Consider the following 25,112-nt stretch of genomic DNA (forward strand, 5'->3'; position numbering starts at 1 on the left):
AAAGGAAAAAAGACGGTGCGGTACAAATTTTCGTTGATAAGTAGGAGCGTTCCAAATGTAAAAATAATTCATATTCAAATATTTAATTTAAGTAGGTACCTAAGTACTTGTGTATGGTTGAATTCCAGAACATAAAATAATTAACAATCAAATAAGTATTTTTGCAAATGTCAAACTCTGCCCCTCTCACCAACAGGGGTGCCAATTGGTAATTCTACGTAATTTCTTTTTTGCTGATGTTATCGTGCTTTGGTAGAAGGCCCTAATAAAGGGGAAAAAAACATGAATGCACTTTTATTTAGGAATGCGATTTTCAAAAATGTATTGAATGTCAGTCAAAATTATTTTATTATGCTCAAAACTCCAGTAAAAAGAAATAAATAGGTGGAAATTATAAGGAATTTACGGAAATAATCTGATTGGGATCCATAAAAAATTCATGTTTGTAAAAATCGAAAACAAACTTTTAAATACCAAAAAATTACATCCTTCTAATTTTTAAATATATGCATTTCCGGCGAATGCAGCACTGGTAAACGAGGAAAAAAAACGTTTACGCTTCTAACTTTAAGCGCGTACCGCCCCACGCGTAGGGGGGAAAAATCCTGTTCAAAAAGCGTTCGTCCCCGCGGTTGCGACCAAGTACGTATTTCTTTATAAAACCCATATACTGTCTAAAATTTGATTACTGTTGACATATATGGACGATTCGCCAAAAAAAAAATTGTTTTTAAAATATTTATTTTACCGACTGAGTTAGTCATTTTGAAGTGTCAATAATATCTTAATACTATAGAGGTTAATGTGCTCAAGGCAAAGCTCTACATTCCGCTGAAAACTACACGTAAATTGGTCCATTCAGTCTATCGAGAACACATACGAACATTACTTTTTATCTAGTCATTGTTGGCCAGATAGTGAAGTTATATTTTGTAATCATCCTACCCCATTTTTTTATGTTTTTTTTTTATTGGTTAACCAAATTGTAAGGAAAAAAAATATCCTTAATGTTTAAAATGTAAACACCACCACGACTGTCACTACTACTGTCAGTGTTACGTCAATTTTCGTGTAGACGGTCAAAATTTTCGACCTGTAGTAAAATGATCTAAATTTGTCTTTTTTAAATTTGAGTTCTGATATGACGAGTATTTGGCCATGGAATATTAACATGTGATTTATTACATAATATGTCATTCGGTCACCTTAATACGTAAATTATGGCTATTGTTTACTGTTTGGCAAATAAATTTGGCTACATTAGCCTTTTTCGGCAAACTTTGAAGAACTCATATCTCGCCCCCGTATCCCAAATAAAAACTCTTGCAAACGAAAATTTATTAGATGCGAAAAATGGACCTTCCGAACTTTATTCTAAAAAAATTTCTCTAGGTGAAATAGAAAAGGATGACCACCAAAAAAATGTCATCGAAAAATTGCAAGGTGTATATGAAAAACTTCTGACATATATTCCCCCTGATAAACCGCAGTTATCGAGTTTTTTCGATATTTTTTCGTCAAAAAAAGTTCAAGTAATAGCCCCGAAAGGATTATACATCCACGGCAGTGTTGGGGGTGGGAAAACTATGCTAATGGATCTATTCTTCGATTGCGTTAAGGTAAAATTACTTATGTGTTTAATTTTTTCAAGTGATCATAATTTTTTTTCTTAATATTTGTCTTAAACTTTAATGAAACCATAATCTTATCATCCCATTAAATAGTATCGGAGTCATTGAATTATTTTCAAACGAAATAAAACAATTTAATTACATTTGGTAATGTATCCGAAATAAAACAAGTTAATGGATTATAATTCTACTTTATTTTTATAAAATATTCAATGGGTATATCGTGACGCGTTTCGTCTTGTTAGGACATTTTCAAACAAACTCTCGGGTTTGCGTGAAAATGTCCTAACAAGACGAAACGCGTCACAATATACCATATGTATATTTTATAAAAATAAAGTAGAATTATAATCCAATAAACTTGTTTTATTTTGGATACATTACCAAATTTAATGTGGAATTCTACTAATTGTCTGCATACACAATAAATAATTTAATTAAATATTAGAAAATTAATATGGGGAGGGGATTCAAGGTGATAAGAGCTAAGTTATTTTGACTAAAAATAAGTTGCAGGTGTTTGGGCTTTACCTCATAGTTTAATGTGTCAAATATCAGTTCCCGCTTTTTAAAGTGTCTATATGTCTTGACAATTTCAATTTAAGTTGGTTATTAATTTTTTAGGTGAATGAATATATTTTTAACTTATTTTACAGGAATGTGTTATGAAATAAGATAAATATACAACAACAACAACAACTTTGATAATTTTAAAAGCAATAATATATTTAATTGGATTTTTTATAGACTAACTCAAAGAAGAGAGTACACTTTAACGCTTTCATGTTAGATGTCCATTCTCGAATACACAACTTGAAAAAAACAGCAGCAATTGATGACAATAGCAAAAAGCCTTCAAGATTTGATCCCATCCCTCCTGTAGCACGTTCTATATTAGAAGAATGTTATCTTCTGTGTTTTGACGAATTTCAGGTACTGAATTAAGATTGAAAAATCAACTTTCTACTTCACAATTCATAGATATACATCTTGAAAACTGAAATTATTATTTCTGCTATTGGATGTTATACAGGACCAGTCTTTTGAAAATAATGAAAATTCTTTCAGCCTACAAACCAAAATATTTCTAAATAACAATTTGCATAGATTATTAAAATCACTCATTCAAGATAGTAAGCCGGCTAGTTTTGGAACACAACTTTGTCAAATAAATATTTTCAGCATACTTACCTTACCTAAGTCTGTGTATTTCCTATACCAACCCCAGATAGTGGAAATTGAATACGCCGGATACTGTTCATTATTTTGAGTTCAGTTCTGTACCAAAAATTAGGATTTTGCTCGTGCTCATTTATTTTCAATTTTTTTGTTTACATTTGTTACGTTTTTTGTTGCATTAAATGACATAACTTTGTCGTTTTGTTCTATGATACACACCAAAAAGAATATACATCCAACTTATGTATTGCAATGAAAAACTACTCTTAATAACGTTATAGCATGGGGAGTGTAAAATTTATTTGTAAATTTGGACTAAATTGTGTCTTGGAGATTTTGTTTGTAAGTTAATTTTTCATCAGCACCCCTGATAGAAGTGTTATTATGGCTTTCCTCTTATGGTAAGACTTAAAAAATAGCAGTACTGAAATATTTTGTCGTGCCTGGTGGTAACTTTTATCATAACCAATCACAAAACAAGCCACTTCTAATTTGATATTTCCTGTGTGAAATAATTTCTAGTTTCGATTTTTTTAAAATTTTATTCACTTATTATTGGTATTATTATAGATAACTTATTTTGAGCTATTTTTGTAAGATAATCTTAAGGGTGCTTTATAAAATTAATGTCTGTGTAATATTTAATTCATTTTAAATTTTTTGTATGAATACAAGTAAATAATAAAAAATACCAAAAAGTTTAAGGAAAACTCTTTTCTCCGTTGATCTTTATTCCAAACATATGTATGTATTATTAATTAATTATTTTATATTTGTAAAATAAAAAAAAACGTACGAATTGGGTTGTGGTTCCATGACTAGTGTTGCGGACTCACGGATAAGAGGTCCGACGTTCGAACCCTACTCTACCCCAACTTGATTCCCATTTTACAATAATGAGTTATTTACAATTTCAGGTGACTGATATCGGTGATGCCATGATTCTGAAGAGACTTTTTACTGAGCTCTTCGATATAGGATGTGTAGTAGTTGCCACTAGTAATAGAAAACCTGATGACTTGTACAAAAATGGTTTACAGCGTTCAAACTTTGTGCCTTTTATACAAATTTTAAAAGATCATTGTGATGTTTTATCGCTTAATTCAGGAATAGATTATCGCCGACGAACAGCTGGCAACAAACTAGGAGGAACATATTTTGTGTAAGATATTACATATAAGATATTTATTCATAATCCTTTTTTTATATTTCATATTTACCTATTTAGCTAACTTTCAGAGTCTCTAAGGAAAATATAAATGATAATCCAGTTGACAAGTTATTCAAGTATTTAATATCAATGGAGAATGATGTTGTTCGACCGAGAATAATAAACATTATGGGTAGAAATGTCGACTTTAAAAAGACATGTGGACAAATTTTAGATTCTACGTTTTCTGAGTTGTGTGAAAGGGTAACAATTTACATAATACACACAATCAATAATCACCATATTTGACTAATTTCTTTCATGACACATTTTCTCTTGTCGAATACAGGCCCTCGGTTCCAGTGACTACCTTATGCTAGGTAGATCTTTCCACACAATTTTTATAAGAGATGTCCCACAAATAAAAGCAAAACTTCCTTCTGGTAGACGATTTATAACGTTGATTGATAACTTGTATGACAACAGAGCTAAAGTAAGTATTAAGAATACTAATTTATACATCTCTTCAAGGTGTGATACATAAATCCACTTTGTTACCAGATTTTCGCTCTGTTCACAGAAAATTTATGTTATAATATACTTGCCCTTATCAGTTGTCAACTGTTAAAGTGTGGGGCTAAAATTTCAACCATTTATGCAATCTGCATCTGCAAGATGCTTAGTCCTTGAATGTAAAGAACTCTTGAAATGGTTTTCACAAAAAATTACTGCCCCAAATAATAATATAATATTAATTCAGCCCAAAACAACCCCATATTTTTCGATACCCTAAACTGACAAATGAATATACTCAGGAATTTGTAAAACAGAACTGAAAAATCTTCATAATAATAAATCCAAACTATCCATTTTACTCTTTGCATAAACATCTAAATTTATGTCATTTTTAAAACCTATAATTAATAACAAATTAAACACCAAAATAAGATATATGTATGACTATTTTTTAGTTGGTCATGTCATCCGAAGTACCACTAACAGAATTGTTTGCACCAGAAGATAATAGAGATGTTGGCGATGATAGAAATGCTCGGATGTTGATGGATGATCTAGGGATAGATAAAAATTCTGTAAGTGTAATTCAAATCAGTTGATATTATGCTGCTTTGAAAAAAAAGTTTTTGGAGTAATAATATTTAATTATTGTTATTTGAAATTAAATTTAGACTATTGACACAGAAATCATAATTTTATTAAATTTTCAGGAAAACGCTAATGCCAGTATTTTTACGGGAGAAGAAGAAATATTTGCTTTTGACAGATGTTTATCTAGAATAGTTGAAATGCAAACGCAGGAATATTGGAGTAAATGGGACACAAATAAGTAACAAGTTCCTATAATGCTTCATAGGTGAATTTAAAAGGTTTATTCAATATTTTCTTTTTAATAACCAATGAAGTATATTGTACGTCGCCATTTCGTCATCAACAACGTACTTACATTTAATGCCTCAAACAATTTTATATTCCGTTTTAATTCTCTTCTTTTTTTACATCCTCTCCTAAGTGGAGCATGTGAACATCACCAGATGTCTCCAAGAAACCCACCCTATTGCTAGCCTACACTCTCGCCTCACCCCACGTCCCTTAGTCCTGCCAAATAAAACCAAAAGATTGTCATCGACAATCTTCCAGGACGAGGAGAGCTCACAGGTGTAAAACAGAGGCTATAGCTGTTAATACTTACACAATATTATTTTTTTTCAAATAGTTTATTTAAAATAACTATTTATATTTTTTTTAAGTTTCAATTTTTATTTTCTATGTTTTTATTCTGTTATCATTTTAACCATACATTTTTAAAAATAACCAATGTCATTTTTAATCTGTTCTGATTAAATGGTCAGTGATAATTTTCGAGTCTGTAAGTACCCAATAAAAGACCGCTTTTGCATGTCAACAAGAATATAAAAATATAATAATTCTTCATTGTTTTTAAAAATATTACATATATATAGAAAATCTGTTTTATCCACCTTTATATGTACAAAATGATTGTGATAACAATTTGATTTAAGATATTTATTTTTTATGTTCGTTTGTCTACCCAAATTACATAAATAGTTTTTATATGATCTTTTAATTCTTTCCACCCAAGGAAATCAGTTGATACCTCCGAAGACATTACCTGACCTTAAAATAACATTCAAACAACACTGTTGTAAAGAAATACGCAGATGATTATTATTAAATGCCTCATGGGTTTAATTTTTTTTATTTAGATTTTTTTGCACTACAACAGGCCAGAAAGCTCAATTACAGTGGTGAATTACCTAAGTAGTCACCTTTAATTTTTGTGTTTTTTGCAGGGAATCGAACCCGGAGTATTCGCATGAATCAAGCGTCTTAGCCACTAAACCTCAGAGGCCACCAAATTGACACACTTACACATAATGCATTTTGCAAAAAGTAAAAAGAAAAGAAGTAGTCCTGTATTCATTGAATTCATATTTAAACCCATTTATTGACATCGCACTGATTACTATCTCGGGAAGATTTCCCATGACTTGTTATTGTTCATTATGAAATTAGTTTTAGGCATATACAGGGCTTATCGTATATCATTACCTGGTTGAAGTAATCACTTGTAACATTTACCATTCTGAATTTTTTCCACCCAACAGGCCAGGAGGCCCAAACACAGTGGTGAATCATAGCACAAAATACCCAGTCCTTTGCGTTCTCACTTGGGGTCGTCTTAGCCACTACACCACGGAGGCGTGAAGTTTGAACATCCATATTTCTTCTATCTAGTTGGGGTGCAGTGGCTAATTTCATGAACTCCGCTTTATCACAACTTAATTCCAATTTTCTTGTAGCGAGTTATTTACAACTCGTTGAAAATAGCCACCATAATTGAAATATTTGTGTAAATTATAAGAACACAAAAATAGTTCAGATCTGTAGATTTTCTTGAAGTAAAGAACTAAAACCATTATTGGCGGTGGGTGAGATTCATCTAAATTAATTTACCTACTAGGTAACGTCTGAAAACACTTCAATTTTTATATTTCCGTTTATACCAGTTGCTTTAATCATTCTCCAGTTGGTTAAACCCTCACAGTAATGCACGCATTACCGCTTACAGAGATGCCATTTCACTCTCTTGCATAGAAGCGTTATAAATTTTTGATTAACAACTTTACTCTGCTGTTGGCCATTATTGTTTGGTCTGACAACGGTCGTGTAGTGGACACTTTCGTCGCTGTGCTTGGCTTTATTCATAAATTTTTTCCTTATTATAATGAAAAATCGACAATTTGTATAAAAATTTAAGTAAAACAATTTTGTCATGAAGAAAAACTGCAAATATATATATCAAAATAACCCTATGACGAATTGGATATATAAAATACTAAAAATAAAATTTATTCAAAATAGATCCTATGAAAGATTATAAAATATGTAAGAGAGTAATAGAAATATAATTGGAATAACCCCGCAATAATTAATATGTATTACCTACCTTTTAAGGAACTAAAAACATAAAAGTTTTTTTTTTTTTTTTTTAATTTTCTAAATATTATTCTTTAAAAATTTATTTCTCACTCCTTATAGTTAATATTAACATATTACAACAGAGATGAAAAACATTTTAGAGAAGGTAATATAGAAGTCTAGGCATCTACAGGGCTTATGATCCTTACAGTTAAGTTAGTAGTAATAATTATTATACAAATAGTGTAATCATATGTTTCAATGTAAAGGATCTTCACCGAAAAGCCATATTAATTGGCATGGTAAGTCCTGTAATACAAAGCAAACTAATGTCGATTTGGCAATTTTCTACCCGAGTACGGCCCATTGTTTTGATGCAAACCTTAATCTAATAATTTTTATTATATTAATTTTAAGCGAGCAGCTTAAAGCTGATATGCTTAATGAAAGTTAGCTGTTGGCGCACATTAACTTTTTCGAAACAAATCTAGTCCATTTTTGAACCCATTGAGACTACGCATTAATATCTGCTCTTGTGGCAGCTTATTCCAACAATCAAAACCCTATTTCTCAGGAAATATTTCCGTGGATTTCGATTGAATCTCGTTTTCTCCAGCCTGAGACTGTGGCCTGTTATGTTTGATAATCCTACATCAATTCTCATGCGTATGGGCAGCTCTATAAGTGGTAGCGCACGCGTTGTTACTCCTGAGGTTAAACACAAAAATACCAGTATTTCATTAAAAAAATTGGACAGGCAAAAAAATGATAATGATCAGTTTTAATGTTTGCACAGACATCCATCTGTCAGGATTTTGTCCAAACCTGATTTTTGTGTAACGATTTTCATCGCATTGAACATTTAAAAAAGAAAACACGACTGCAGTAAAAGGATTGTATTTATGAAAAAAAAAAGAATGTTTATATATTTCAATTACTTTTCTACACAAAATTGGTAACCAAACACACCCCAACTAATATTATAATTGTGACTGATTGTTCTGTAACACAGCAAAAATGCCATAATGCTGGCTTGCTCAGTAAGAATTAGCTTTGTGCTTAGGTAAAAACTGAAAACCACTCGGAACAGGTCCTATTAACATTTCACTTAACTTTATCCAATCTGCGCAATTAGAGGAAGCCATCATTGTTTCCAAATCATCCCTTCCCGTGTAATAAGGAGGCCTTTCATTTATGCGCTGAGGCGGTCTTTCAAGTAAGCCGACAGGAACATACCGATAAAGGAAGGATAACCATTCTAATAAAAATCGACGCGTATTTTCAACACCTTTATTATCTGAACCCCAGTGTTCGAGTCCATAATTTGTGAACTTTTTTAAAATTTCGAATCGTTCAGAGCTTCGTATGTCCCAAAGCTTTTGTTCTTTTATTTCTGTAAATATCCATGGTTTAATAAGTGCCCCACGTCCTATCATTACACCAGATATATGAGGAGCTGTTTCTAATGATCTCTTGTAATCATCATATGATAAAATATCACCATTTCCAAATACAGGGCAGGGGCTTGCAGCTTTGGCGCACATGTCCGCGTACACCCAATCTGCGTACCTGGTATATCGTTGTTCCCTAGACCTGCCATGGATAGTCATCATAGAAACACCCCAATCTGCAAATTTAGGTGCCAAGTTATGGGCAATTCTTGTGTCCTGATAGACCCCTGTGCGTGTTTTTATAGTAAACGGTATTTGTAATACTTGTGACGCACACTTTATGGAAGTTTCTAAACTATTTGCTCTCAGGAGTAGCCCGCACCCTCCTCCTTTTTTATATACAAGATCTATGGGACAGCCTAAATTCAAATCGATGAAATCAACAGTTATTTCCTTTTGCAGGAGATAGGCGGCTTTAGAAATGCCATATGGATTATTACCACAAATTTGAACTCCGAAGAGGTCCTCAGTTTCGTGCCGTTTTACTAGAGCCCACTCTTGTTTTATTCCTTTCAATAATGAATCACATAATGCCATCTCTCCGCATGTTATATCTGCTCCGAATTCTTTACATATTCTTCTATAAGGTAAATTACCTAATGTTGTTAATGGTGCGAGATAAAGTTTATTTTTCCAATTAATCTGTTTTTTTTCATTTGCACGAAGAAAAATTAAATCTTCATCAGTGATGGCTCCAGATGTAAAGACAGATTTATCCATTTCCGCATTATCGATTTCATCCTCATTTTTCAGAATTATTTCTGGTTTGGCAGATAATCTATCCTTCTTCATGTTACTAACCATATTCTCAGCGATGGATAAATCATATTTCCTCTTCTGTAATTTTGAGAGCACATCAAATGATACAGTATTCAATTTCACACTCTTCCATTTGGATAATTTGTCACGATCAACAATATTTTCTCCTAAAGAAGATGTGTGACTTTTACCATATCTACAAGACAACCCCCAGGGGCATTCGCCTTTTAGTTCATAAATATAACAAGTCCCTCCATTGCACATAATATCGGGCATTTTATTTTTGATAAACTCTAAAGGATCGTGGATAAACTTGCAACCTGAATAACGGCATGGCTCAGGAGATGTGCCCTCCTGAATATTAACAATTGAAGGACAAGGCCGTAACTCTACCGCCTCTCGAACAGGTTTTGGTCGTCCTTTGTTCTGACCCCTAGGCTTCTGTTTGGCCTTGTAATCTACACGGTTTACTGTCGTAGCGACTGCTGAGCCATCACTTTCGGCAGAGATTTTAATTTTCTTGACTGGTGGACTATCTCCATCTATTGGCTTCTCTCTAGCGACTTCATCTTCGGACTGGTGTTCGTAAATTTTGGAGCCTAAAATACGATTTCGATCAGTGATAACATATTCTTTCTTAATTTCGCATATACCGATTCCAGCCATTTTTTAATTAACCATCAACAAATATTTAACCCCACGCTTGAAAATATAAATTTTATCCAGAGCGAATCGACAAGATGGTAATATAGAACGTTTACAATGTTTACGTCCAAATATATTTGAATTTAAAAAGGTCAAAGTCTGAAGCTTGAAAATAAGACCTTTAATTTATTAAGCTTAATTCCGCTTTCTTTAAGTTGTTCATAACCTCAATCTCGAAACTCAATTGCAATTTATCTTTCATATAAATGTTTGATCTGGTAAAATTAGTAATTCGATTTGCTATTTATAATCCACGATTCATTACGCACGCATTACACAGAATCCAAGATAACTAATATAAAACATAAAATGGGTCCACTGTAACATTACAACCAACACCTAGAAAAGAAATAACATTTAAAATTAAATTGACATAAATAATACATTTATATTTATTCTATGGACAATGGACATGACCATAGATAATTTTGTTATGGTGAGGGAGTCGCTCTATACTCTAAGCTCTGATCACTCCACGTGTTGCAATATAAATAAAAGTTCCAAAAGGAACAAAATATTAGTGACCGACCGAAACAAGAATTTCAGCCGAAACCGAATTTTAGCTTCTGTCTAAAAGGGTCAATGTGGGATATAATTTATTTCCTTATCAACATTTTTAGAGGGTTGATGTAAATACACGTATTTAAAAATATATATTTACATATACATTAGTAGTGGTGTTTTTTTACTGAAAATAGTTTCAAACACCTCGGTTTGTTATAACGTCACAACATAGCTGTAAAATAACTCTACCGTAATGTTGTGATTTAAGACACAATGATATATATCACGTATTCATATTTATTTGAAGTTTAATTATGAGTGTGTCCATATATAAAGCAAAGTGTAAATGCACACAAAAATTAAAAACCCAAAATCAATCACTATCTAGGGGGTAGAGAAGATTCAGAATACCATATCAGGCCCTCATCTGGACATTGCACCTCTAGCTGCATTTGCTCTAAGCTAAAAATGGGACAATGCTTCAACAAATGAGGGACATCATGGGGTATCTCATCATCACATGGACAACTATTGATTTCTGAGAGCTTAAAACGGTGGAGATAGATTATAAATCTACAGTGGTCTGAGGATTTGAGTCAGTTCGTAGCCAACTTGTAGCGTTTTCCTAAAATCAAAGGCATGAAAAATTGTTTTAAAAAATATTTTTGTTATTTTCCAGTAATTCTTTTTAAACACCGGTCGTTCCAGAGCTTAAACATTATGTTTCTTATATTTTTCAGCAAAACTTAAAAGAAATTTGACAAAATGAGCTTGAGATGGTTTTTCAAGACTTTTCATCTGCTTTTTCATTGACTTGGATTCCGCAGTGGCCTGTTATTCATTCGATATACACATTCTGTGATCTGGATATTAGTACAAAGTCGCAAGTATAAGTTGGCGGTGGCATAAACATGAACTATTTTCGTAATGAGATTTATTTACGGACTTTTTTGCTGTCATCGTTGTTATGTTTTATTTTTTTCAAATTATTTGACGCTGACAAACCCTAAAATAATGGGTCATTAATTACAATATTTCAAAAAGTGAATGCTCGAGTTGCTGCTATGATCGGTAGGTGTTGTCATACCTGACTTATTACCCTACTTTAAAAAAAAATTAAATATAAAGATATTGTGTAGTAAATGAAAAATAAAATAACTGTATTTTTGTAAATGTGTTTTATGAATTTATCAATCCAATTTTTTTTATTGAACTAATGTTTTTTTGTAAGTGAATCTAAATTGTATGTTCAGAGAATTGCTCTCGAAACAGGTTAAGCCGAGGTTTCTTCAACAAAAATAACAACTTCTTTAAAAAAAAAGGAAGAGAAAAATTTACCATCCAAATTTGCAACTTTGATTACGGTGCCATCCGACAAAAATTAAAGAGTTTTATGTTGTGAAAAGGGAAGTACCTAACATTCTCAAAGTTCTGATTGATCTGCGAAACGATATATTAATATTGAAGAAAGCCGTGAAACTTTAAGAATGATTCTTCCGGAAATGAACTTCAAATTTAAAAAATATCATTCTAAAGAGCAATTATGATAGACGACCAGTCATATACCTTGGTGAGACATTCATCCACTCATCATATTCATTGAATTTGTGTTGGCAATTTAATGAAACACCCGGAATTTTAAAGATTTTTCATTTGGTACGTGGTGGATAATTTCTAATGCAAGCAATGAAGCGGGTTTTGTAAAAGATACTTCCTTGGCTTTTAAATTAAATACAAAATGTAGTCTGTACCGCGATGAGATGAACGCGAAAATTTACGCAAGTGGCTAGTTGAGAGACTTTTGCTAAATTTGCCGGGATCATCAATTATTGTTATGGACAATGCTCAATACCATAGCAACAACTTAAATAAAACACCCATTCGAAACAACAAGATACAAGAATTGCTCAATTGGCTATTGGAAAAAAATTATCGTACTTATCTACAATGCGTAATCGACAATATTCTTACTTATAATGGTCATAGAGTTTTACGGTTGCCTCCGTACCACTGTGACCTGAACCCAATCGAGCTGATTTGGAGCTCGGTTAAAAGAAAGGTTGCAGAAAAAAGTATTGGAAGGGACAAAGCAGAAATCCCAAAATTGATTGAAGAGGTATTTCAATCCATCACTTTAACGGAATGAAAAGCACACTGTGACCACGTCATCCGCGTAGAAGAAAAATACGATAAAAGAGATGTTTGCCTTAACCCCTATGACCAATTTTTTTTCACTTAATGGTAACACTGAGTCGGACTCAGACTCAGACGTTTTTATGATGGTGATATCTCAAGCATCTATTATTTGTTTTATCACTCTTATATTTAATTCTTATTCTTATTCTATATTTAAAATGAATAATAAATCTATTTTTTACTCTATCCTCTATTTTATGTATATAAATATATTTTATGTATGTATTATATTTAACGAAACAAAAAGTTTTTGTTATTTTCTAGAGATGTATTCTCTTAGCAGAAGGGATTTTTAGATATCCCTATAGAATTTCCATAACATACGTATTTCATTCAATATGTATTACACATTTGTGTATATTTTTTTAATTTCTGAAATTCCATACGAAGTCTGGAAACATTTTAGTCTGGTAACCCTAAAATATACTTCAGGGCCCTCCGACAAAGCCCCCTCTACAAGAACTCGTAGAGGGGCTTTTGCCTCCGATCGCGCCAACCGGCAATATTTTTACGGCTAAACGGGCTAGATGCCACTATATATCTATAGAGCAGCATCTAGCCGTTTGTTTTAAAACAGACAGTCAGCGTTGTCAGATCTACCGATTTTTTGGTAGATCTACCTATTTTGGGAGCAATCTACCGATCTACCGAATTCGATTGAAATTCTACCGATTTTTATACATTTCCTTGTTTTTTCCACAGAACAAAATTTCAATGCAAATAAAACGAATTCATATTATAATAATTTATTGCTTGTTTGCTCACTTCAATTGCCATCAGTTGCTTATTTAAAAAAACTGCTTATCCATAGTACATAAGTAAACAATGAATGATATTTTAATTATGGAATTGGCTAGTATTGCTGAATATAAATGATAAAATAAATCATGGCATAGAATTTCTTTATTGAAAAATGTATATATGTCCATTTTATGAAGTGAAATGTAGAGGGATCACTTTTCATATTGAAAATAATATAAATGGTTTTACCTTTAGTTAAATATCTATTTAAATTGAGTTAATCATTGTTTTAATAATTTGTTCAGTACCTACTTTAGCAGTTAGCAGTTATTATTAAGTTTTAAGTTGCATTGAAAGAACTTTAAAACGTTAATTATTTCTTTGTTTGACAATAGAAATACTATATATTTTGCTAAAATTGTGTCATTCATTCAATAAAATAATATTTTGAATTTTAATTTATGTATTATATTATTATTTTTTATAAGAACCAACTCAAATATTGCTTTCTTCAACGAATATTTGAGTATTGAAATTAAATATTGTAATTTTACATTGTTTTGTAAGAAAAAGAAGACATTATAAATCACGTTATTTTGGTGATTCACTTATTGCAGTCCTTTTGGTTTTCAATTGTTCATTTACCAAGCGTTTTCAACTATTTAAAGCAACGGCCATAGGCAAAACGGCGCTTTAATTTCGAACAACTGTCAAATTTATTTTTGCCCCCCTCTTCCCCCTACTACCGAAATCTACCGATTTATTTTTCTGAATCTCCCTTTTTTCGCGTGATCGGATCTGGCAACGCTGCAGACAGTGTCATTATACATTGTACATATCGCACACTGAGTAGAAAACTATTGTAGCTCAAAATGTATCGATTTTGAGTTTTTGAGTTATGAACGCAATCAGAAACGTGAATTTCATTCTGCATATTTGACTAAAACAGTCGTCATTCTATCACGAATACCTGAGAAATTACACCAATTACTTCACTTTTCTACATTCATTTTTTTTATTACATATTTTTATATATTCTGTATTTAATCAAAATAAATACACTGTCATTTACTCCTGATGTACCTACTACAAATACATCATATAAAAAATATTGAAAAACCTTTCACTTTTTCTTAGATGTATAATTTTATTTATAGTGAAACGGAATTTTTGCTCTCCTGTAAAATCAGTAATTTTGAGTTACAACAGTATTTTACTCAGTGTGCGATATGTCAGAATTTAGTAGGTTAGTCCTGTCAGAATTTAGTTCGTCTTTATCGACTAATTTGACTAATTTTTCTTTCATATGTTTTAAAGAAAAAAATGCCCACCTCAGAACGATGGATAATTTTAATACATCGTAATTAAAGTAGTAATTTTTACGCGTCGAAACGTGTATGCTCACCCAAGCCACTCTAAAATACCTAAATACAATTTAATTCAAATTCCGTAAGAAGTTAGATGTGATAGCTTTGCTGATAACAGTTCATATAGTTCACAGTCATTCCTCATATTTTTTGTAACCTTATCTAATAACAGTCACGTCTCACGACTGATCTCTGGTCACGTACACCTACTCGTTTTAACTCTTAACGCAAAATAAAACTCGAGACTCGAGATGGTGAAAAATGAAATTATGGTATCATTTGGTGAGTATTCTGCATTTGATTGACACCCCTGAAGAAATAAAATTAATGGAAAGCCTTGAGATATTTCAAATCAATTAGAAAAAAATTGTTTTCCACAAATTTTGTTGGTACCTACAATGTAATGTTATTAAAAGTTTATATTAGTTCTTAAAATGTTATCAGTTAATTTAATACATCATAAATAAATAATCGACAATCAATATTACCTTTAAGTCTAGTTAAGATACAGTTATTTTTCAGTTGAAATAAAGTTATACCCTCAGAGTAACAGTTCTCTAGAGAAGCCCTTATGCTCTATTGCGTAGAACAAAAGAGTTCCAAATTTTTGGTTTTGTTTTAGTTTGGTTTTTAGTTTTACAATAAACGTGTAATGGACAGTTTCAGTTTGCGCTCGCAATTCTCAACGCAAGTGCCTACGGTCCGTTGTATTGCTGTAGTTTGTAGCTAACTTCGTGGTCAATAATCATAGTGCTTTTTCTCCGTATTTATTTTTGCATTGTTTGTATTCTTTTTTTTATACAGAATAATGTTCCCTCACTGGGGTGTCCTGTGCCGAGGGAAACATTTTACAAAATGTGAAACATGCCTAAGATTAGCTATTTAACAAAATTAACAAAATAATAACAATAAAAAATCGTTATTATACCAATTAACCTAATTATAATTAACATAAGAAACAATAAAAAACAAAAATATTCATAAAAAACATAACCAATTTATATAGACTAATTTAAAAAAATCATAAACAGTGCATACATTTTACATATTTGGCTTGATCCACTCATCGATCCGTGCGCAACCCACCTCCACTATCCATTTCTTAATAGCAATTTTATATTCTGAGAACTTACTAATTGTCGTTATGGATAATGGAAGTAGATTGTACACTTTAACCGAGTAGTGGGTCAATCCTCTTTGAAGGTTGTATTTATTTTTTTATTTGTATGGGCGACTCTATTAGGTTATTACTCTAAGGTTATACCTAAGTAAATTTTAAAACATTTCTTAAAATCTAACGGCAGATCTATTCGAAAATCAGAAGTCAGTACTTACTTAACTAATTAAATATTCCTTTTCCACTATAAATATACAACTAACCCAATATTTTTTAGTAATTATCTAGTCTACCTGTTACAAAAGTGCCAAAAGAGCGATCTTACAACTGAATTAGATGAATGAGCTTATACAGGTGTTTATTAAACCATGTCACATCCGAAACCACGATGATCAGTATGAGCAAGAAGACATATTGGCACATTAAAATAATTTTTTGGAACTAATAAAATAAAGTATCTAAAAAAGCAAATGATTGCTCACTTCTGCCGGAGACATTTGTTTTTATTATATTATATTTAAAAAAAAAATATTTGTTCTAAATATTTTTTTAAATATGCCAATATGTCTTCTTGTCCATACTGATCATCGTGGTTTCGGATGTGACAGGGTTTAAAGAACACCTGTATAATATTATTATGCTTTTAGGAGTATGACTACTCATTGCAGTTATTTTTTAACATGCTTTTTAAAATCTCGACAATAACAAATACCTAGGTACTACTAAGTCATTTATTGTATAAGTGTATACCGAATTTCCCATTATGTCCCTCGTGCATGTACACATAGAAAAAAAACGCATGGTGAGAAGAATACATAGAGGGTTTTATATTAGTAATAACAAATTCAAAAAGTATTAAACATGAATCCACTTTTATTGTTTAAAAAAACGTTACGGTTAAAATTAAAACATTTTTTTTGTTCTCTTTCTATCCAACATCTGTTATTTAACTCCCAGGGTGTACTTCTTTAAGAAAATAAACCGTCATATACTGTTATTTTAATATTCAGGTTGGTGTATACTTTTTTAATAACAAAAAAAAGAATGGAAGTATGTAGGTATTTTTAAAAAAAGTCATTCTTTATTAGATGTGAATAGAAAATTGAATTTAATCCCATTATATCAATTGAATTAATTTATTATTGTAATACTTTTTGTGTCATTTATGCTGCACAAGAACAATTATTTAAGACTAGACTGAGAGAATTTTGATACACAACCCTTTTTTGCAGATTCCAAATGGATCGACAATGTCAGCATCAATCTCCATAGTGTCAATAATACAGTCAGTAATATGCTTTCTAGCTATAATATTCTCGATAAACATAATCGAGCTACTTGGCTTTTGAAGGCTGTGGCTTGTATTGACTTGACAACTCTCGCTGGTGACGATACTAAATGTAATGTTCAACGACTCTGTTATAAGGTTGGTTGCAGTATTTGGAATATCATTCACTGTATAAACGGTAAATTAGGTCGCTCCATCCTCGAAGTGAATCGTCCATATAAGCGATTACGCGCAGCTTACCTTTACATTTGAATATCTATAATAGTATTTTATAGTAACTACATTTATAGAAAAACAAATAAAATATCTCTCATTTATTGTAAATTACCGCCACCATTTTTATTTTCTTCAAAAATAATTTTTAATATCTAAAAACCTCATCCAGCGCTCGTTCCCACTGAACGAAGGAACTAGCCGATTACTTCAGATTAGTTCATCATATGACAATGTGTGCTATGTTTTAGATTTTAACCCCACTTGTGTATATTTTGTTCTGAAAACTTACAGATTACAAATACAAATGACCATCCGTGTCAAAAGTTAGATAATTACTTGCATTTTTTTAAGGCAGCAACGCCTCTACCAATAGACTGCTGCAAACAACTCACAAATTTGAATGAAGAAAGTCTATCATCACTTACAACTGCCGCCGTTTGTGTTTATCCATCCCGAGTTTTGGATGCAGCAGAAGCTATCAAGTCTATGGAACTTAAAATCCCAATAGCTGCAGGTTAATAAAATTTAATAGATTTTTTTTTAATTTCTTGAATCTTTTTGATATGTGTATTTTATCCATCCATTATAATGTATTCACATGAAAATAATGTTTTTAAATCTTCAAAAAATATGCAGGTACCTAACTCCAATATTTTATAGTGGCAACAGGCTTTCCTACTGGTCAGTACTCTCTGGAAACTCGTCTTCAGGAAATAAAATTTGCAATAGAAAATGGTGCATCTGAGATTGATGTTGTGATTGACCGAAGCTTAGTTCTGACTGGAAACTGGCGATTGTTGTTTGAAGAACTTCTTCAGATGAGGACAGCGTGTGGACCAAGTAACATGAAAGTAATCTTGGCCATTGGAGAGCTGGGTTCTATGACCAATGTAAGGCAACTCTTTAATTAGTAATTTTAGTTTTAATTTTATTCTAATATAGATTAAATATTTTATTTATTATAGAAATAAAAGATGTGATACTAAAATTTGGAATAACCAGTGACCGGTTTCATCGCTTTCGTGACATCTCCTCTATCACATTAACTATCACTTGTCTTTTACTTCCATAATAAATTTAAATAAACTTGCACCAAGAATTGTCACTAACAATTTTGAATGCTTTAAAATATTGAAAACTAGATTTTGCAAACTAATAGTAATACAGACAAACAGAAAATTATCTCCTTTTAAAAAAAAATAATGGCTGAATTTAAAAAAGGAGAAATAAAGATTTAACATTATACTTTTACATTTTGAATTCTTGATTTTTGATGAGGAAGTCTTTAACCATTTGCTTCTTTGCTCCAGACTAGTAGAGCCCTTCACTTCCGGGAAGCTTGTATGAAATGGATAAGGGAAACATAGGAATGGAAAACATACATGTTATAATAATACAATTTATAAAAATAGATAGACGATAAAACGTAAATTAAAAAAAGTCTAGGTGGTGAAATAACCCAATTAAAATATACCAAATATCTCTTTTGCCACTATGAATCTTTTACATAATGTATTCATTTGAGATCAATTCATAATTATAAAGATATCATTAAAAAACTTCTTATTTTATTTTATTTCATTGGAAAGCCAACAGACATTTATAAATTTATAAGATACAATTATACCATAAATACATATCATAAAGTCCAATTAGAGGCTTCCACATAATATTGTTATTATAAATGTTGTCATATAAAAATTATACATAACATAAAATAACTAATCATACAAAACTTATAATATTACTAGAAATGTGAATGTAATACATATTATTTAAAATATATCTACTTTTGTATATCTACTTTTTTGTAAAATATATCTTTTTTATTTTACCAGTATAACATCTACAAAATATGAAAAAAAAAAAAAATAAACATTTGAATATTAATGATTGGCAATATGTTTTTTAAAGGTCTACAAAGCAGCAATGTTGGCTATGTTTGCTGGTTGTGATTTTATAAAAACTTCAACAGGAAAAGAGGGAGTCAATGCGACATTGGCAGTTGGATTGGTTATGTGTAGATCTATTAGAGAATTTTATCAGTTGACTGGAAAAAAGGTATTTTTTATATTTTATGTATTACTTACATCTTGTAAAATTATTATTATTATCATCTACAATACCCCAAATTTGTAAAAATGTTTATTTCAAAAAACTATCGTCGCCGCTCAGGCGAAAGTCAGTAACAAATCCAAAAAATGTTATTTTGAGAAATTGCATTTAAAAGTTTGGAGACCAAAGAAAAATTTGATTTTTTTGTTTTGGAGATTTTATGTACACAACATAATAATTCATTCTTTTTTTAAATTCCATTGGTAACTTTTTTCTTCTAAGGCATTTTAAAATATCTAGGCCCGTATTCTAATAAGAAGTTAAAATTTATCTTTATTTTAACTTCAAAGTAAAATTTAGTTTTCTGAATGAAAAATAGAATATGTTTACAATTTTTTTTCCAAATATATTCAATTGTAGGTTGCCGATGAAGATACTTCGAATTTCCATACAAATATACACATTTTCATACATAAATATCAATATTACTTTATACCGTCTCGATATGTACTGATGAAGATAGCGTTTATAATTGCAGCCCTGCAAGGTTTTTAATGAGGCAAGGTGGCTAAAATTTGGTTAAGTGACTTTTTATTGTTTATAATCTGGGCAATGCAAGCTATAGAGTTAGTGAAAGGAAGAATAATTACAATAATATTATAAAAATAATTATTATAATTTTGTCAAATATTTATTTTTATTAAAGGAAATATTTTTGTCATGTTTTCTTTAATGTTTTTTTATATAGTAATATAAATTCACATAGCAAAAAAACAAATAATTCTAATTTTAAACTTTTTTGTTATTGACTTTTGCCTGAACATTGACAATATGAAGTCTTTTTTTAAACCAATTGGAATGTTTAACATATTTATAATGTGCTTAAGAAAATCTGCTTTTAAAATGGCACTAGTAAATTATATTTACATAATAGTATAGTAATGTATTCCATAGTAAAGTGTAATTTCTTTTAGTTCATTTTTGTTTTAAATTGGTTATATAAAATTGTGTTCTGTTAAAATATGTCCATGTACTTATAATTTTCACAATCTGAACGGTTTGGGTAGGTAGGAAGAAATTGCCTTAAGGCAATATGCCTGCCCTTATATGTAAAATTGTATATGCATATAAAGTGTAAAAAATAAAATAAATAAAAATCTACAAAGGGTATAATTATTTTACATTCTAGATTGGTCTGAAGCCGGCGGGTGGCCTGAGAACTTGTCAGGATGCCATTAACTGGTTAATCCTTGTAAAAACTCAACTGGGAGATGAATGGCTTACTCCTGCACTGTTCCGCATTGGAGCCTCTGGATTACTTGGAGACATAGAAAAATGGTTTTATGAGTCTGCAAATAATATCATTTGTCCTAGTAGTAAATTTTCATTTATCTAAAAAAAAAAATTATTTAAAAAAAAAAAAATTGTACAAAGTTATATCCCATTTGAAATATTTTCAATTTCTAAACCTACAATGATATACATTATTTTTACATTGTTCTATGTATTTTTTTATTAAACCTAAAAGTTGAAATAAAATTAAAAATATAATTATTTCAACTGAACATTGTTATTATTGATTAGGTATCTCATCTATAAAATCATGTTTTGTTCCATTTTGATAACCTTGTACTCGATATCACTCGCTCTGTACCCGCCTCCGTCTTCCTTCCACAAAAAACCTTCTATTTACATAATTATGATTATCAAATTCTTATATTTAATTAGCTATGCATTTATAATTAAGTAATTTTAGTTCTTTTTTGTTGTTATTGTTTTATTATTATTTTTTTGTTATATATATGTATTTCTATGAATATATAAAAAAAAAACATTTATATAGAACTACTTATCTTACTGTAAATCATAAAAAATCTCCATCTTAGAACAGGCTGAGCCATGTCATATGGAGACTATCTTAACCGGAGGACGATCCGTATTAATTTCTAATTCACTAGTTTTAAATATGTGTACTTTTTAATGCAATAAATATATAAAATAAATACAAAAAGTCGATTCACCCACCTAAACTTTCTGACTCCATAACTCTTGGTCCCTCACCGCAAGAATAAAGGAACATATTCCAGCTGATGTGATTTTCGACAACTAAAGATACAATTTAATATGTATGATTATGTAAAGTAGCAATTCAATACTTTCACATAAAATAAAATACTATTTATTTAAAACATGTTTATTTTATAAAAAAGTATAACTTATACATTTTTTGTTATTTTCACTTCTCAATTTTTGTGTTATTAAATCTTGGTCAGTCAATACCACAATGCTTGAATTTTATGTTTGGGAAAAATAAATCATTCCCTATATACCTTTCTTACTGAATTTATAAGAAGTTGTTTTTAACACATTACATCAGAGACAGAGAACATTTCACATCAGTATTTTTAGTATAAATATTACATTCCTATCTATTATTATGTACAAACTAGTGAAATCACATAATTAGGTATCCTACCTTATTTCTGAATTTGTTACATTCAAAAACCTGCATAAACTGATTATTTTATTGACCGACCATTTAATGAAAACTTAGTTTTTTTATCTCATTCAGTTTCCTAGATCTACATTTTTACCTGTGCATACATAAATATACATATAAGTGGCATGTGGCATGTCTCAATAAATTTTCTTTTTAACATTAATCAAAAAAAAATTTATAAAAGATTTCTGAATAACAATTTCTCTTCTTAAATTTTACATATGTAATTTTTTTTTTAATAAAAATTCACAGATATTTAGAGTAAAACTTATATTCTAACTCTTGCGTTTTATTAGAAGTTGTAAGAGTTTGTGTTTGTTAAACCACTTTGTATTCTTGATGATGAATTATAATATTAAACACTTACATCTTATAAAGAACTACACTTTTCCAAAGGATCCTTCTGCGTGGAAACCATGATCCGGATGAGCATCGTAGTTCACTACTTGAAGTTTCCCCGTTTATCGTAGAATCCGTAGTGACCCTTGACATATCCATCATTATCTCTTTCTTCGTATCGGAACTGGCGATTTTTCTGAAATAAAATTAATTATTTACACACCTAGGAAAATTGTTGACTTTGCGGATGTACATTGGATATGATTGAAGTGTTTTATTACCCCTTTCCTGTGTCATATCCAAACTTGTAGCTGTGCGGTCCGTGTTGTCCGTGCATCTGGAACTCTGTACGATCTCCACCAGCTTCGTGGCTGACATCACCAAGTCCTGCTGCCGTATGATGAGATGGAGATGCGAAACTATTTTCTGTAAATTTCAATTACATTTTTGGTTTTTATTCATTACAATTCTAACGTACTACTTATACAATCCTTGTGGATTTTGGAATACAATCATTGTTGAAATACGTTTACAAGAAATACTTGGAATTGTGGCACGTCGTTGAGAAAGCTGTTATCAAAATCGTCAAATAATTCATAGTGAACTTTCATCATCAGTGCTCCAATATTGAAGAACATCCCATCAAAGGTAGATTCATCGCCGCGCTCCTTTCCTTTATTAAAATTCTCTAACTTTGTACAAATTTAAATGATATTCGTTTTTACATCATACAGTCGGCTTTTCGTTAACATGATGCAAAAAATATAGCAAAAGGACAAATATTTGGTTCTGTATATTAAATTTGCCAATCTTAGAAATAGTATCTACTACCAAAAGTGATAATGGCAAAATAAGAGAGTGGCTCGATCAGGAGTTTAAAAAAACTAATTAAAAACAACTTATGGGTTCGCTCCATTTTAGTGTACTTTTTTACACCGCACTGCCATGTATCCTCCGTGTTAAAAGAGGTTCCAGTGTACATATGAAGACTGGACAGTCGATAATAGTTTTTGTTTCTTTTTATCTTTCTTTCACTTTTCTTATTGACTTATCATGTTTATCATGACTTATCAAAACTTTTTGACCACTTTGTTGATGACTAATAGTGTTTATTAAGTTTTTTGGGTGACAAAACAGTGCATACAGTCAAAATGTACAAATTGGCATATTTAATTCTAATTCATAAACAAACTGACCAAGCATATTTCTTCCCTCCAGTCCATTATATTTCATGTATTATATGAAGTATTAATTATGTTTTATTTTTATTTTGAGTAATACATTAAAAGTATGTTTATATAAGTGAAGATATATTAATAAGACTACTGAAAAAACAATAAAAAAGTATGCTTATTTCCATTATCACGCTTTACCAAATATTTTTTTTTTTGGGCCGTTTTTAACAATAGTAAAAATTAACAGATTACAATAGCAGCAGCAAACACAGTTACTATTTTGACTATTAACAATATTTTGAGTTTGTCCAAATTTTTGTAGACATAGACTGGATTCAACTTCCCGGGGAACTTGTTATATTAACATATTACAACAGAAATTAAGAACATTTAAAAAAAGGTAATATAGAAGTCTAGGTATCTACAGGGCTTATGACCTGGTTTTTGGTTGGCAGAAGATATTGCTTGTTGCAATAAGCCTGCCAAAGTACCTATGTGTATTTTTGCACTCGAGGCTTTAAATAAATAATATATTTATAAATACGTAATTGATTCCAATATTTTTAACACACAAAATCCCTACAAATCAGAATGCTCAAATTAATAGTCAGTAAAAAATAATGTCATAATGTAAAGAAAAAGAGAAATTATTACTATTAATTGTTTTAGTATTTGATCAAAAATGAATACTAGATCCAAAATGTTTATAACTTGTGAGAAATATAAAAACGCTAAATTAATAATGATACTTAATTTATTTACTATGTAGAACAATCATTACCAGTTAATGGCATCGGGGTTACAAAGCTTCATTAAAGGGCCACAATAGAGTACACATATTGAAATAGTTAAAGCTTTTGAATATTCACCTCTCATTTAACTATTGTAATATATATGTATTTATATATATATATATATGTATGTAGCTACCCAATTTCTTTATAGTATTAAAGCATAATATAATATTATATAGATAATTATTTTAAACTATTTTATAATAATTACAGTTTATTAATTACTATGCTTGTAGTTACAACTATAGAAATTCATGTATAATCTTAGTATATGAATAGCAGAATCTATATGTATATGATAACCAACGATTTATTGAAATTTGTTCTATAAATTAACATCACTAGCCACTGTATAGAACTTAGAACTGAATTGAAGCAAAACGCTCTTATAATTAAACTACAAACTGCAAAGTCTTATTTAAGTACTGCGGTATTTAAGTAGAATACTAAAATCAATAATACTTTCTGGCTAGTATTACCAAGAAT

The 25,112-nt window shown here is 30.4% G+C and overlaps 4 protein-coding genes across 9 annotated transcripts in view; 2 read left to right on the top strand and 2 right to left on the bottom strand.

The window, feature by feature from the left end:
- Positions 1-1,000: 1,000 nt before the first annotated feature.
- Positions 1,001-12,011, top strand: LOC148280433 (putative ATPase N2B). 5 transcript variants are annotated; one of them, XM_088228394.1, is made up of 8 exons: positions 1,001-1,619; positions 2,379-2,564; positions 3,728-3,972; positions 4,050-4,224; positions 4,310-4,453; positions 4,932-5,051; positions 5,187-5,345; positions 6,291-6,416. In XM_088228394.1, the coding sequence occupies exons 1-7, from the start codon at positions 1,221-1,223 to the stop codon at positions 5,307-5,309; spliced, it is 1,392 nt and encodes a 463-aa protein (XP_088084520.1). In that variant the 5' UTR covers positions 1,001-1,220; the 3' UTR covers positions 5,310-5,345; positions 6,291-6,416. The 5 variants fall into 5 exon arrangements, with proteins under 5 accessions (XP_088084520.1, XP_088084521.1, XP_088084519.1 ...); XM_088228395.1 differs by lacking the exon at positions 6,291-6,416 and adding an exon at positions 11,579-12,011 and having other exon boundaries at positions 1,031-1,619; XM_088228393.1 differs by lacking the exon at positions 6,291-6,416 and adding an exon at positions 11,579-11,599 and having other exon boundaries at positions 1,031-1,619; positions 5,187-5,332.
- On the bottom strand, positions 8,301-10,763 carry Dus3 (Dihydrouridine synthase 3). The gene has a single exon (XM_088228390.1). The coding sequence runs from the start codon at positions 10,293-10,295 to the stop codon at positions 8,457-8,459; it is 1,839 nt and encodes a 612-aa protein (XP_088084516.1). The 5' UTR covers positions 10,296-10,763; the 3' UTR covers positions 8,301-8,456.
- Positions 12,012-14,584: 2,573 nt separating the features above from the next.
- On the top strand, positions 14,585-21,383 carry Dera (deoxyribose-phosphate aldolase). 2 transcript variants are annotated; one of them, XM_088228397.1, is made up of 6 exons: positions 14,585-15,424; positions 17,492-17,685; positions 18,115-18,277; positions 18,424-18,653; positions 19,678-19,824; positions 21,008-21,383. In XM_088228397.1, exons 1-6 carry the CDS (start codon positions 15,394-15,396, stop codon positions 21,212-21,214), a joined length of 972 nt encoding a protein of 323 aa, XP_088084523.1. In that variant the 5' UTR covers positions 14,585-15,393; the 3' UTR covers positions 21,215-21,383. The 2 variants fall into 2 exon arrangements, 1 of the variants encoding a protein (XP_088084523.1); XR_015822606.1 differs by having other exon boundaries at positions 14,591-15,424; positions 18,400-18,653.
- Positions 21,384-21,996: 613 nt separating this feature from the next.
- The window catches only part of LOC148280436 (uncharacterized), a 33,261-nt gene continuing 30,145 nt past the window's right edge, over positions 21,997-25,112 (bottom strand). The window contains exons 4-5 of the mRNA XM_088228396.1: positions 22,939-23,083; positions 21,997-22,853 (exon numbers count right to left, since the gene is read on the bottom strand). Of these exons, the coding sequence (XP_088084522.1) occupies positions 22,682-22,853; positions 22,939-23,083 (317 nt within the window). The 3' untranslated portion in view covers positions 21,997-22,681. The remainder of the gene's footprint in view (positions 22,854-22,938; positions 23,084-25,112) is intronic.

The sequence above is a fragment of the Micrasema longulum genome, unplaced genomic scaffold (genome assembly GCF_059751315.1).
Source record: "Micrasema longulum isolate JH-2025_06_02 unplaced genomic scaffold, ASM5975131v1 h1tg000580l, whole genome shotgun sequence".
Taxonomy (NCBI): domain Eukaryota; kingdom Metazoa; phylum Arthropoda; class Insecta; order Trichoptera; family Brachycentridae; genus Micrasema; species Micrasema longulum.

Coding starts and splice junctions, on each gene's coding strand:
- LOC148280433 (XM_088228394.1), top strand. CDS start 1,221: ATGGCTATTGTTTACTGTTTGGCAAATAAATTTGGCTACATTAGCCTT. Junction 1,620..2,378: donor TATTCTTCGATTGCGTTAAG/GTAAAATTACTT, acceptor GATTTTTTATAG/ACTAACTCAAAGAAGAGAGT. Junction 5,052..5,186: donor TAGGGATAGATAAAAATTCT/GTAAGTGTAATT, acceptor TTAAATTTTCAG/GAAAACGCTAATGCCAGTAT.
- Dus3 (XM_088228390.1), bottom strand. CDS start 10,295: ATGGCTGGAATCGGTATATGCGAAATTAAGAAAGAATATGTTATCACT.
- Dera (XM_088228397.1), top strand. CDS start 15,394: ATGGTGAAAAATGAAATTATGGTATCATTTG. Junction 17,686..18,114: donor TTCAACGACTCTGTTATAAG/GTTGGTTGCAGT, acceptor CATTTTTTTAAG/GCAGCAACGCCTCTACCAAT. Junction 18,278..18,423: donor TAAAATCCCAATAGCTGCAG/GTTAATAAAATT, acceptor AATATTTTATAG/TGGCAACAGGCTTTCCTACT.